General features: G+C 42.8%; 1 protein-coding gene across 1 annotated transcript in view; it reads left to right on the top strand.

Annotated features, from left to right (window-relative positions):
* The first annotated feature begins 372 nt into the window (after positions 1 to 372).
* Positions 373 to 15,435, top strand: part of ankib1a (ankyrin repeat and IBR domain containing 1a) — a 28,811-nt gene continuing 13,748 nt past the window's right edge. The window contains exons 1-6 of the mRNA XM_061267018.1: positions 373 to 653; positions 7,739 to 8,038; positions 8,736 to 8,907; positions 8,991 to 9,122; positions 9,202 to 9,396; positions 15,230 to 15,347. Coding sequence (XP_061123002.1) covers positions 7,851 to 8,038; positions 8,736 to 8,907; positions 8,991 to 9,122; positions 9,202 to 9,396; positions 15,230 to 15,347 — 805 coding nt within the window. The 5' untranslated portion in view covers positions 373 to 653; positions 7,739 to 7,850. The remainder of the gene's footprint in view (positions 654 to 7,738; positions 8,039 to 8,735; positions 8,908 to 8,990; positions 9,123 to 9,201; positions 9,397 to 15,229; positions 15,348 to 15,435) is intronic.

Raw genomic sequence — 15,435 nt, 5'->3', positions numbered from 1 at the left:
GTCAATAGAGCGGAGGCAATATTTACTTCCTAGTTCCTGAGTTGGAGGAATGCCATTGGGAGACACCAAGTCACGTGACGTTATGAGTTTTGATTGGTTCTGAAGCAAGGACCCCTTTGCAGCAGTGCCTGTTGCGTTTCGAAATTAAACATTGATTTTCATAAAACGATGACCAAAAAACAGCTCCCAACAATCAGAGATGTGTTAATAAGAAATCTATGTAGCTCATATTAAAATATCACATCCTCCCTTTAACCAGATCAATCATTTCACTTAAGAAAGCCTCTCGCGAGCTTCGGACCGCTAGTATTTTCAGTATCTGAGCTTAGAAGGAGAGCCAACCTATAAGACAACGCCACCCGCGCATGCGCTCTTGCTCTCTTCCTCGCAGCAACAACAACAGTGAGGCGGACAACAGTAGCATCAGCAACCGTAACCCACTCCGGTCAACCGCCAGTCTCCCCTATCTGACAGCAACCACCTCACCGTCATCGCCACCCTAACACCGCCCAGCCCCGCCCGCCCGCCGGCCGGCTGGCTCCCAGTGGCTGTGAGAGCATGCTCGAGCAGAGGAGCGGCGAATGACGGCGAGTTATGAGCCAGCAATAGCTTCCAGTTCTACTACCGCGGAGCAAGTGAATAGGGCGGCAAGGGTGAGTTGAAAACGGCTGTGATTTCACGTCGAAGGGCTAGCGCAACATGTTAGCATCCGGAAGCTATCCAGCAGATAGCAGCTCCCGTCCCTTTTCCGGGCTTAGGAGAGCGCACGGCCGGCTGGCTTGTTGAACAAAGGCGCGTGGCCGAGCGGAAACAAACGCCCCGGGAGACGTGCATAATTGTCTGGCTTTTATTACCCACTTCACCACCATCACGACTAACCCAGTTTTTTTTAGCATACGTTGCTAAACTGTTGTTGCTAACCCTATGGCTAAACGAACTTTTTAACAACACAGCACGCCAACGAGACGTTAGCTGTTCGTATTTCATGTTATGATGCACCAAAGTGACTTATTTGTTGCTTGTCAAGCCATGTGGTCGGTTTGCAACATTCGTTGTTGATGAACGGAGCACTTGGCAGGAGGCTCGGTGCTGATTGACACCTTTAGAGAAGCGTTGTTGTCGTGGTTGTGCGACTGCACTGCATTAGGAGTGGTTCTAATAAAACCAAGAATTCCAAAAGACATTACTAATGAATATCAGTCAAAACTGCAGTGTGACGTATTCATGACCTAATAAGAAAAGCCTCCAACAGTGTTTCCCAACTCTTATTGACATATTTTCATTTACATAGTAAAAAAAACTAACTCAGGAATGCTGCTTACAGTGAATTCTGATCTCAGGTTATTCTTTAATTGACTATATAGACCATTGGTGTCCAAACGTTTTGCAAGGAGGGCCAGATTTGTTAAAGTGAAGGGGCCCGGGGGACAATAGTTTTTTCAGGACATTTTTTAACTACAAAAATTTCATGCAAATACACACTGTTTTAAAACAAATGTCATTGTCCCAATTGTCTTCTTTTTTTTGTTAATGACAAAATAACCAAATATACGCCACTCAGGCAGATGTGCACAACTCTAAAAACACAAATTCTGCCTTTCATTCATATCTGATCAGATAACATTGAACAAACTGTATGAAATACCTTAAATTTTCATGAGTTTAAAATTATTTTTGCCTCATGAACATTTCAAACGGGCGTTATAAGTAATGCAAAGTTGTCTGTTATTATTAAAACTTAAAACAAGTGAATTTTGCTCTTGTCACTTAATCTTTTGACTCGCAGCCCCGCGTGAAGAATTGCTGTTGTGATGCCACTTCCGCTTGGAGCTGCTTCACTTTATCAGCGCGGTCCCTCCCTGTTAGCTTGTCGTATAGGTTAGCATGTTTAGTCTGATGGTGTCTCTTTAGGTTGAAATCCTTAAACAAGACAAATTTTTGACAAATTAACACAATTGCCTTGATTTTCAGTAAAGAAATATTGTAATTCCCACTTCTCTTGAAAGCGACGGCCCTCAATGTCAACTTTCCTCGTTTTCTTTGCTGTCGCCATGGCAGAAATGAGCGGAGACGCGTGGTGCTGCCACCCTTTGGTAATAGGAGGAATTACAGTTTCAAGTTTCATGATTTTATTATTCGGTTTGACAGTGCAGGCGGGCCATAAATAATATATTATAAGACCGAAGCTGTGACCCGTATGAAATCTGACCATGGGCCGGATTTGGCCCGCGGGCCGGACTTTGGACATGCCTTATCTAGACCTCTTGTCGCATCCCAAGCTATTTTGTCGTCTGGATGGCAACAAGTGGATACAGGTTAATTGTTTCTGCTGCCCTCTAGTGGAAGAGGGCTTCATTTCTTTGCCTGTCACTAAACATCGTTGACAAAGATGATCTTCGTAAGGTACAGTCAAGTGCAAATCAGTCGTGTCAGGTGCCTGATCTTGTTCAACTTGCGACGTGTTTGGGCAATGATAAATACAGGGTCCGGCACAATAATCTGACATTTGTAGATTTAATAAAATGCAAATAAATTAAAGAAACCAAAAAGGGTTTTTTTTATTTTCAATATAATGCCGTTTTGTTTCGTTTCGTTTTTTAGTAACGTTAGTTTGTTTCCTTTCAGTTGCTAACATGAATTGGACCGATGAGCATCGCACTTTCATTGTTGAAACGTTTATCAAGAACAAACCTGTGACTGCAACACAACGAGCGTTCCAATCCGTTTGCACTTCAGACTTGGTAGACATAATCCCATACCGGCTCGAAACACAATCTTGTTATGGGTTACCAACTTCAGAGCCAGTGGATCAGCATTGAAACAAAAATCAACCCACCGACCTCGCACTGCCACAACTCCAGAAAATGTGGCTAAATGAAATGGAACAAAACAAAACAAAAAAGCATTATACAGGACTGTCTCAGAAAATTTGAATATTGTGATAAAGTTTATTTTTTGTAATGCAATTAAAAAAACAAAAATGTCATACATTCTGGATTCATTACAAATCAACTGAAATATTGCAAGCCTTCTATTATTTTAATATTGCTGATTATGGCATACAGCTCAAGAAAACTCAAATATCCCATCTCAAAATATTACAATATTTCCTCAGAACAAGTAAAAACAAAACAGTAAAACAAAATCAAACATTTGAAAATGTCATTGCTGAGGTGTTATGGATGCCCAGGATGCTTCAATAGCGGCCTTTAGCTCATTTGCATTGTTGGGTCTGGTGTCTTTCAGCTTCTTCTTCACAATACCCCACAAATTCTCTGTGGGGTTCAGGTCAGGGGAATTGACAGGCCAATCGAGGACAGTAATAGCATGGTCAGTACACCATTTACTGGTGGTTTGGGCACTGTGGGCAGGTGCCAGATCATGCTGGAAAATGATATCATCTCCATAGAGCTTTTCAGCAGACGGAAGTATGTAGTGCTCTAAAATCTCTTGGTACGCAGCTGCATTTACTCTGGACTCTTTGAGAAATTTCCTTTTGTGTCTTACCCTCCTGATGGAGAGTGTCAATGATGGTCCTCTGGACAGCAGTCAGATCAGCAGTCTTCCCCATACTTGTGATTTAGTTTACTGAACCAAGCTGAGTGTTTTTCAAGGCTCAGGAAACCCTTGCAGGTGTTTCGAGCTAATACCCGACTAGTATACCTTTTCATGATATTCTAGTATTTTGAGATAGGATATTTGAGTTTTCTTAAGCTGTATGCCATAATCGGCAATATTAAAATAATAAAAGGCTTGCAATATTTCAGTTGATTTGCAATGAATCCAGAATGTATAACATTTTTCTTTTTTTAAATAGCATCACAGAAAATAAAGAACTTTATCACAATATTCAAATTTTCTGAGATAGTCCTGTATGTACCGTAATTTTTGGACTAGAAGTCGCGTTTATTTTTTCGTAGTTTGGGAGGCGAGGCGACTTATAATAAGGAGCGACAAAAAAAAAAAGTGCAACCGCGATGAAGCAAGGGATTACTGTAATTTGAATTTCAAGTGACGTCAGCAGCGCGACGCGGCGGTTGTTTACGTAAAGGACAAAGATTGATCACGGGATGACAAAGATGACGAAGGACCCCACGTACTACCGGCATCATTAGCGGCTTTGTTTCTAAGTGACACGGCGGACGAAGAGTTTGAAGGATTTAAGGATTTGGAGTGACACAGAAGGTTTGAAAAACTATTATGTCTTTTACCCACGCCCGGTCCTACTCTACCAAGCTCTCTTTCACCTCCGTGGATTGAAGTCGGGGGCCGGCGCACGGCCGGGTGGCTTTCCAGGCACGGTGGATGGGGCTCGGTCATGGCTTTTACGCACGCCCGGTCCTATTCTATGGAGCTCTCTTCCACCTCTGTGGCTGGAAGTCCACGCCGCCACACGCCTGGAAGTTTGTTTTGTTAATAAAGAGCCGTTTACCAAACCCACGTCTTTCCTTGTACTTTGTTAATGCTACAATATAGTTATATACTAGATCTGTGGAATAACGACGAGGCTGACGTCAGGCCGCACACGCAGCGTTGTTGACTAAGGACGAGGGATTTGATCGATGGATTTAATGATTTAGAGTGCACAGATAGTTTCATAATACTCTTGCTTATATAATAGTTATTTGGTATCTAACGTTTTTTTCCATGTATAATGCGCAAAATTTAACTAATTTATTGTCCTAAAATCTGGGGTGCGCATTATACATGGGTACAAAAATGATACGGAGGCCGCCATTACAGATGTGCTTTCTTCTCTGCTGTTCACTTCAAACACGCTCCATACGAACACAATGCTCTCGTATCAGACGCTTGCTCGATCACCTGCTCGTTTGCTGTCACAATGTACCCTACACAAATCCGAAACATTTCTTCGCTATCGAGTTTGCTAGCGCATGCGTAGTGATACTGACCGGCAGAATAACATCCGGTTGTTCCCAAAGATGATCTTTTTTCTGAAATAACTTTACGTTTAAGTAGGAGTCAAAATTTGGGTGCGTATTAAACATGGGTACAGGCTTTTTTCCAGCATCAACATGCCATTTTTAGGGTGCGTATTATACATGGGGGCGCATTATACATGGAAAAATACGGTAATTTATCTATCGTTATATGGGCCTGTGGAATATTTTGAAGTGCAAGCTCCGTCAGCTGCGCGCACCCATTGTTGACAAAGAACGATTGATGGATTTAATGATTTGGAGTGACACAGATGGTTTGATAACATTATTGCTTATATAATAGTTATTTGATATCTAATTTACATATCGTTATATGGGCCTGTGGAATATTTCGAAGTACAAGCGCCGTCAGCGGCGCGCACGCATTGTTGACAAAGGACGATCGATGGATTTAATGAATTGGAGTGACACGGATGGTTTTATTAACATGTTATTTATGTAATAGTTTTTTGAATAACACTGAATGTTACGTAAGGGCCGTTCTCGGCTCTTGGTTTGTGTTTATGTCACGTTAGTATACCTATCGTTTAGCCTGTTGTTGCTCGTTCATGACTGTTCTTGGTGTTGGATTTTGTCGAATAAATTGCCCCCCAAAATGCGACTTGTACTCCGGAGCGACTTATTTTTTCACTTTTGGGGGGATTTTATGGCTGATGCGACTTGTACTCCGGAGCGACTTATAGTCCGAAAATTACGGTACCTACTTTTCGGGAAAAAAACTTTTTTCTTTCTTTCATGTATTTGCCTTTTATTAAACCTACAAATGTGTCAGATAATTTTGCGAGACCTTGTATAAAGGTCGATGGCAGTGTATTTGTTATCAGGTGTGGTTGTCGTTTAAAACAGTGGTCCCCAACCTTTTTTGCGCCACGGACCGGTTACATGTCAGAAATATTTCCGCGGACCGGCATTTATATAAATAAATAATACATTTATATAAATAAATAAATAATACGTTTTATAATAAATATATAAATACGATGAGATAAAATGATACGACTGACATAAAAACAAGTACAAATGACAAAAATAAAACTCACCATTACGTTGAATTAGTGGGAGCACTGAGTTTGTTTCTCGGAAACAAGCCGGTCCCATCTAGACGTAATCGGAGACAATGACACCCGAAGTGATTAAGGTTTGTCTTTTATTGCAGGATGCTTGGTCTCCATGTGATGAAGCAGTTTTGAATGCTTCATTGCCTGGTTAGTTAGCCTGTCGCCACATATTAGCTTTGCGGGCTCGACAGGGGAAACATGTCACGTGACCGGGACGAGTGTCTTGACCTAAATTAATTGATCGTCGATTAAAAAAAAAAAATTCTGTGCGGCTTGGCGGCCCGGTACCAAGTGACCCACGGACCGGTACCGGTCCGCGGCCCGGTGGTTGGGGACCACTGGTTTAAAACATTGCTAAGCAAATATTTGACTGTCAGTGAAAACACAGCGCCGTGACACTTCCTTATCTTGTCGATTATTAGAAGAGGCCCTACCTTGCCAGATTAAGGTTACCAAGTCAGGTTTAACACTTGTTGCGTGCCCGCATGAATAGCGTCGCACAAGAATTTCAATGCTCCTTCCAGCATGTCCAGACTTACTGCCCCGGTTTAGCGTGTACACGTGCACACACAGAAGAGTGAAGCGGACTGGAAGTTAAGTGGATGTGCTGGACTTATCACTGTACCCACAAAAAAAGACAATTTCCAAACATGTAGGGAAAGTTCTGTATGTGTCCCGTCTGGCGCTTGATGAAATGGAGAGGAAAGGGGAGGCCTCGAGAGAGAAAAAAGCAGGGCGGGTACACGTCGGCCGCCCGCCGCTTTATTCAAGCTGACTTTAAAAAAAGAAAAGAGGCTCTTTGGTGAGAGGCCAGACAGATGGCCGTAGACCCAACACTGTAATGATGGCCTCCGTGCACACACAGTGGCGGAGTCTGGGTACAGACGCGGGAAATGAAGCGAGAGGCGATCTTTAAAGATGGTGATTTTGCTTCAGGCAAGTGACAAGAAGACCTTTTTTTTTTTAACCGAATCGCGGAGCTGTTGTGAAGCACATTTGCTTCTTTGTCACCAAAGACACAGTAGCTGGGTGAGAAAACAAATTTACATTTCATGAGTTAGAAAGTAAAAGATTTTTTAAAATGGACTTGCCTTGAAAGGAAACTAACAATGTAAAAGGGAGCGTCACTCATTTTCTAATCTCAAAAATAGTCTTAAAGTAAAACAAAACATGTCGATTGAATATAAAAAGCTTATTTTGTCAAAATGTTTACATTCTTGGAACAAAAATGTGCTGGCAACACCTGTTGAGGGCACTCAACTCTTCCATCTCAATGAAGAACCCAACACACACACACACAAATGCAATTCCAGTTGCGGTATAGAGCGTGTGTGCTTTTCATCAATGCTGGGATAGGAATGAATGGCGGGTGTATGATTTACTTCCCCCTCTCTTGCATACCCCGCTTTATAATTATCTGTCGTATTTTTTTTTCTTTCTCCTGCCACTTACCCAACCCTACCTTAGCTCGCCCCACACAGTCTTTCCGGTAAGATAACACGCAAAGCTGGTAGATTGATATATTCGTCTGCTGCCTCCATCTTTTTTTATCGCCGCCTCTTTCACCAGTTTCTCTCATCTGTCTTTCCATTTTCTTGATTCCCTAATCACACTGACTACGCTACGCCTCTTTTGTGCTCTCTCTCTCCCTCGCTCACTCTTGTGCTCTCTCCCTTGCTCACTCTTGTGCTCTCTCTTTCTATTTTTTCCCCTTCTCAGGGCAGGGCAGGACCGCCGAGCCATGTTGCAGTGAGTTGTAAGCTGTTCCTGAGTAGGGGAGGCGGAGAGCGAAGAAGGAGTTTGCCACACATCCCGCCGGGGTGCCGGCGCCATGGGCAACGCGGCCACCAAGTTCCGGAAGGCGCTGGTGGGTGGCGACGAGGCGCTGGCCTGGCAGCTGTACGAGGGCAACCCGCAGTTCCGTGACGGCCTGGACCCCAACGCCTCATACGGCGAGCAGTACCAGCACAACACGCCACTGCACTATGCGTGCCGTCACTCCATGACGCGGCTGCTCAGGTGAACGCCACTTTTTGCTCGCTCGCTCGCTTTGGTGGCTGACAGGCTAATAACCAGTTCAGCGGGCTGCCCATATTTGACTGAATGAGAATTAGCAGTTTAACAAAAAGGCGTATCCTTTTCTCACACTTTTTTTACTCTCACGCTGGCTTTCCTGCACGTTACATTTGGTCCACTTGCACAGTTTAAGGTAACGAGCTGACTTCATGAAAAATGGACAATGGATGAAATTTTTTCTGCTCAGCTGTTAAAATTTCAGCTGTTAAAACAGTTTCTTTGCAACATGTTTTATTTCTTCCCAAATACAAAATGTGTGTTTTATTTCCTGTAGATTTAAGAAACAAAACAAAGAAATGTTTTTTTGTACAGTTTTGTCAGAATCTGGCCACATTTTCCCCATGCAAGGTATATTTATATTTTATCTAATTTTAATAAAAGTTTAAAAAAAATGTTTTGTTCACCACAGCACATGTTGGTTTCGTACAACCTAGTAACACGCATCTTTTTTTCCCCTGAGGTTTAAAACAAAAAGTCTGTTTCATCTCGAGGATCTCTCTTTTCTCCTAGACAAATAGAAAGTCATAATTAGGAGCGCATCGGGCCTCATGTCAATTAGCTTGGAGATACAAAGCAGAAGCATGGCCGCAACTCGTCGCGCTATGTGCCATCAATCTCCATCTGCTCCTTCCTTGCGCAGGTCCTTTTTATTCAGCAAGGAGGGCAACCCCAACAAGCGAAATGTGCGCAACGAGACGTGCCTCCACGTGCTGTGCCAGGGCCCGCTCATCCTGCTGTTGCCCGAGGGGGCCCTGTCGCCACGCCTGGTCCGCCCTCAGCGGGACGAGCAGCGGCGGGCCGACTGCTTGCAGGTACGGCCCCCAAAACGAAAAGCCAACGCGGGCAGGAGGTCACGTTACGTTTTGGACCGTGCTTTTTGGGGGCTTTGCGCCAGATGATCCTGAGCTGGACGGGGGCTCGGCTTGAGGGAGGCCAGTATGAGAAGGCCAACGTCAACGCCACTGACAACCGGCACAGCACCTGCCTCCACTACGCCGCCGCATCAGGCATGAAGAGCTGCGTGGAGGTGATTCCTTTGCGTTGTCCACTTGTCTGTAAGCATGGTGCAGAGCGACATGATGTTTCATTTTGCCCGCTTCCTCCAGTTGCTCATCCGGAGTGAGGCTGACCTGTTCATCGAGGACGACGACAAGCTGACGCCGTGCGACCACGCCGAGCGCCACCACCACACCGAGCTGGCTCTCAGCCTGGAGTCGCAGATGGTCTTTTCCTCGTCGCCGCTAGCGAAGCGCTCTGACGCAGACGCGCGCGGCCAAGTCAAGCTGCTGCAACACAAAGAGGTGAGCGGGCTGGTAAAGGTTTGTTGCTTTAAATTTATTGTCATGCATTGGTTTTGAGATTTTCTAATATATTTATAATAAAGTCTCTAAATCACTACAAATATAACTTATTTTTTGTGTTAAATTTATTGTATTTTAGTTACCGTAATTTTCGGACTATAAGTCGCGTTTTTTTTTCATAGTTTGGGTAGGGGGCGACTTATATTCAGGAGCGACTTATATATGTTTTTTTTCACAAATTTTTACTTGATCATTAACACATCACTTACTTACAACTTGTAAGGGTTGCAAAATTCCGGGAATTTTCAAACTTGGAAACTTTCCATGGGAATTAACGGGAATTAACGGGAATAAACGGGAATAAACCGGGAATTTACTAAACTGAAGGTATGTTCTTATTAGGGAACTTAAATATAGTTGTGTAAAATAATATTTTAGCATAATCCTGACTAAAACAACCAGATATCATGCAGCACAGTTGAATATCTTTGCTATCACATGCTCACATAGCTGCAGGGCCACTGAGACCACGCCCCCTACATGTGCTGTTCATTCCTCCATCACATGCACAGATGATTTATACAATTCTGGACCACACTTTTGAGTCCAGAGCACACAAATTGAAGCCAGACTTTTGAGCCTGTGGACTGCATGAAGTGAAGTAAGTTTTGATGACATTATATGGTAATATATTTAGAGATATTTTTATATGTAAGTGCTATATTTAGCCTTATGGTGGAAAAAATAAAACTGGTCAAAACCAAATAAACCACAATTTATACAGTAAATATCACTTTAACAGACAGGAGTGGAACTTTGATGTCCTAAGTAAATAACAATAACTAATAGTTTTAAAAACATCTTGTATATTTTGAATTTTATGAGTTGTATCTCCACCAGGATACATTGGACACATCCCCAGGGATGTGTAGCTTCACAGACACATTGTTGTATTTTTTCAGAGTTGTGGGTTAAGAATTAAGAACAATAACATTTAGTTGTTTTTTTATATTAAATTATAAACAATTTAATAATTTTAATATAACTTCAACAGCTCAGGGACATCAAAGAGAGAAAAATGCCACGTGCGCCATCCGATGTGTGGAGACATTTCACACAAGCTAATTTGCAAGGAAAGTCTTTGTATATCTGCAAATATTGTGAAAAGGCATACACAAAAAATGCCACAAAAATGCAGCAGCATATTGCAAAGTGCAACAAATTTCCTCAAGGCTCAACACGTGCAACAGATGGGAGTTCCACTACAGATGAAAATAAATCTGCATCAGCCGCATCAGAGTCAGATACCCTCTCATCAGCTCCTGGTCCCTCTGGCATCAGAGGATTCTTTGATCATATGGATGAACAAAGCAAGAGACGTGCAGATGAGTGTATCGCTCGTGCAGTCTATGCAACTGGCTCACCCCTGATGCTAACGGCCAATGTGTACTGGAAGAGATTTTTGAATGTTCTCCGGCCAGCATACACCCCCCCAACCAGACATGCGCTATCCACTCATTTGCTGGATGAAGAGTTTGGCAGGGTGCAGACAAAAGTCAAGGAAACTATTGACAAAGCAGACTGTATTTCAGTCATCTCAGATGGATGGTCAAATATCCGTGGACAGGGTATCATCAACTACATTGTCACCACTCCTAAACCTGTATTCTTCAAGAGTGTAGACACAAAGGACAACAGACACACAGGCATCTACATTGCTGATCAGCTGAAAGTGGTCATCAATGATCTTGGACCAGAGAAGGTTTTTGCACTTGTGACTGATAATGCGGCAAATATGAAGGTTGCCTGGGAACACGTGGAGGAGACCTTCCCTCATATAACAACCATTGGCTGTGCTGCCCATGCTCTCAATCTTCTCCTTAAAGACATAATGGCACTAAAGACAATGGACACTCTATACAAGCGAGTGAAGCAAGTTGTCAAGTATGTGAAGGTCTGTCAAAGCAAAAGGAAAAAAACAAAAATACCACGCTGAAGCTCCCCAGCATCACACGATGGGGTGGCGTTGTCATCATGTATGACAGTCTTTTGGATGGAAAGGAGTCCCTGCAAGAGATGGCCATATCCCAGACTGCAGGCATCGAAAGTGACATAAAGAAAGTCATGTTAGATGATGTGTTTTGGGAAAGATTGTCCAGCAGTCTGGGAATCCTCAAACAAATTGCAGCAGCAATAGCCAAGATAGAGGGTGATGGTGCCATCTTATCAGATGTCCAGTGTCTTTTTGCAGACCTCAAAGAAGACATCCAGACAGTCCTGCCCACTTCCCTACTGCTTAAAGCAGAGGAAACTGCTGTTGTGAAGTTGCTAGAAAAGCGCAGGGAGTTCTGCATGAAGCCGTTGCATGCAGCAGCATACATGCTGGACCCAAAATATGACAGGGATTTACTCTCTGGGGAAGAGATGAGCAGTGCTTACACCGTTATTACAGCCTTGTCAGACCACCTGGGCCTTGATAAAGGCAAAGTACTTGGCAGTTTGGCAAAGTACAGAACAAAGCAAGGCCTTTGGGAAGGGGATGCAATCTGGCAGTCATGCCAGCATATATCTGCAGCCACCTGGTGGAAGGGACTTTGTGGATCGGAGGCTCTTGCACCTATAGCCTCCATCATACTCCAGATCCCACCATCATCAGCTGCCTCAGAGCGAAACTGGTCCATGTTTGGGAACACACACACAAAGGTGCGCAACAGGCTCACAAATCTGAGAGTGGAAAAATTGGTTGCTATTCGGGCTAACCTGAGGCTCTTTGAGCCTGACAAAGAGCCATCCTCCACAAGGCTGGACAGTGACTCTGAAGAGGAAGAGTTAGAGTCCGATGTTGAGGAAGTGGACATGCAGGATGTTGAGACCCACGAATGCCTACTGCCTGAAAGGGTTTAGCAAGAAAATGAGAAGCTTGAGAAGCTCTAGGGAAGCTGACTTTTTTTTATGTGCATGTGGATTGGGACTTTTTTGGAGAGATTTATTTAACATTTTGAATGGGACTTTGTTTGGATTTTTGGATTAGGGGGATGCATTTGTGTTCATTTTTGAGTAAAATTTAACTCCACGTTCATGTGTTTGTTCTGTTTGATTGTTCAACTTATAAATAAATCTGTTTTAATTGTATCTGCTTTAATTGTATTATTTTGCTTATAACTAAACAATTATTTTTGCTTAGATATGATACCTTTCCACTAAATTCCCCTCAATTCCCATAAATTCCCATTAAATTCCCATAAATTCCCATAAATTCCCATAAATTCCCATAAATTCCCATAATTCCCATGGAAAGTTTCCAATTTGGAATATTTCCAAAATTCCCGAGCTTAACTTCCCATGGAAATTTACCGGAAACTTTCCGGAAATTTACCGGAAATTTTCCACCCCTTTGCAACTTGTAAGTTACAAGTATAGTTGACCACTTCACATGTTATTTTTAGTATAGTTGATCACTTCACATGCTTTGATATCTTTATCTTGAACATATTCAAAACATGAAAAATAGAGAGAAAAAATCAAATACCGTTTTTTTCCTTGTATAATGCGCAAAATTTAGCAAATTTATTGTCCTAAAATCTGGGGTGCGCATTATACATGGGTACAAAAAAAAAAAAAAATTCTCACTTTTTTTTTTTTTTTTTTTTAAATCCGGATATGATACGGAGGCCGCCATTACAGATGCGCTTTCTTCTCTGCTGTTCACGTCAAACACGCTCCATACGAACACAACGCTCTCGTATCAGACGCTTGCTCGATCATCTGCTCGTTTGCTGTCACAATGTACCCTACACAAATCCGAAACATTTCTTCGCTATCGAGTTTGCTAGCGCATGCGCAGTGATACTGACGGGCAGAATAACATCCGGCTGTTCCCAAAGATGATATTTTTTCTGAAATAATTTTACGTTCACGGATTTAAGTAAGAGTCAATATTTGGGTGCGTATTATACATGGGTACAAGCTTTTTTCCAGCATCGACATGCCATTTTTAGGGTGCGTATTATACATGGGGGCGCATTATACATGGAAAAAAACTGTAGTTTATATATCGTTGTATGGGCCTGTGGAATAGTTTGAACTGCGGCGCGGCACAGGGCATTGTTGACAAAGGACGATCGATGGATTTAATGAATTGGAGTGACACAGATGGTTTTATAAACGTGTTATTTATGTAATTTTTTTTTTTTTTTAAATAACTGAATGTTACGTCAGGCCCGTTCTCAGCTCCTTGTTTGTGTTTGTCATGTTAGCATACCGTATCGTTTAGCCCAGGGGTGGGCAAACTACGGCCCGCGGGCCACATCCGGCCCACGGGACCGTTTAATCCGGCCCGCCAACCCTGAACAAATTTTATTATTAAACTTTTTTTTGGTCATTTTGCCTGCAATGACTGCGTTTCCCCAGTAGATGCCTGCGCATTTACTACCGGAAGCCGTGTCAGAAAGCTCGGTGCACACTCACAAGTGCGTGTACGGACATGGCGCACTCGCGCTCTATTTGTATCAGTCCCGAATTTAGAGCGTGGGCTGTGACGACAGCATTCTTGTAATTCGCGCGCTGAGCTTTCAGATGCAGTTTTGCGCTAAAGCCACCCACAAACCTTCCCCTGGAATCTTTCCATTAAAATGAGTCGCCCAAGGAAAAGCAAGGTGGACACAGTGCCGAGCGTTTAAAAGACAGTGGCCAATTTGGCTCGACGTACGCGACGTGACGTTCAGCCACATGAACGTCAACATCAACCCGTCACAGATCGAGGTAAACGGACCAACACCTCGGATCTCGCCTAAGAATTGCCACAACAAATTTTACTCCAGACTATGACGCACTAGCGAGAAAGGGAGACCAACAACACTGTTCCCACTGAAAATGAAGGGGAGGCATCTTGAATATGATTTGTACACATAGCAGGGATTGAAACTAGCGACCATTCTCATTTTCAAACAATGCAGGATGCTCAAGGACATTGATGCACCACCTGTTTGCGACTAATCTTAACCTGTAAAGTTCTTAAGTGTTTCCCGTTTCCTCACCTCTGTTACCAGGTGTTTGCGAGTTAAAACTCTGCTCTGATTTTCACATACCCCTCACCGTTGATTACTTTATTTGAGTGTATGCTTTCACCGATTCGTCAAGATGATATATTTGGTCAGAATGTTTGCCGTTTGATGTGATCTCATAAGATAAACATCTTTCATTAATCTGACCTGCAGGCACTGAAGTGATGGAGACTGTTATTCATAATAACAGTGTCGTATTTTATGAGAATCACCAATAGCAGTGTTTTGGTGAATTATTATTATTTTTTTAATGCTGTTAATAAATGCATTTGTTTAAAAAAAAAAAAAAAACTGTTTGGAATATCCATGCTTTACTACCTACCAAAATCTTATACGCAATGACCTTTACAGGTCGCTTATATTACTTCACACAAACACTACGTCCATCTGCTCCTGGTTCGGCCCTCCGGTCCAAATTTAGAACCCAGTTCGGCCCGCGAGTCAAAAAGTTTGCCCACCCCTGGTTTAGCCTGTTGTTGCTCGTTCATGTCTGTTCTTGGTGTTGGATTTTGTCGAATAAATTGCCCCCCAAAATGCGAATTATACTCCGGAGCGACTTGTATATGTTTTTTTTTCACTTTTTTGGGCATTTTATGGCTGGTGCGACTTATACTCCAGAGCGACTTAAAGTCCGAAAATTACGGTATATGTATTTTTTTAAATTTATTTAGTTTATGTTCCAGAAACACTTTTAAGGGTCTTTTGGAGGATGAGGAAGTAGAAATTTAACAATAGCCACATTTAATTTCGTGTGATAAAATGTCTTGTAGCCGTACGAGGGCCTGAAGCTGCAAGACCTTCGTCGGTTAAAGGACATGCTGATCGTGGAGACGGCCGACATGTTGCAAGCGCCCCTCTTCACTGCAGAGGCCTTGCTGAGAGCGCACGGTACGCTCCGCCCCTCTTGCAAATCTGTCTTTTATATATATATATTATTATTTAATTTTCTTTTTTTTTGACCGCACTCATCTATTGT

Source organism: Syngnathus typhle, linkage group LG20 (genome assembly GCF_033458585.1).
Source record: "Syngnathus typhle isolate RoL2023-S1 ecotype Sweden linkage group LG20, RoL_Styp_1.0, whole genome shotgun sequence".
Classification (NCBI taxonomy): Eukaryota; Metazoa; Chordata; class Actinopteri; order Syngnathiformes; family Syngnathidae; genus Syngnathus; species Syngnathus typhle.
Note: the sequence above shows the minus strand (reverse complement) of the source record. Positions and strands in the feature narration are given on the sequence as shown.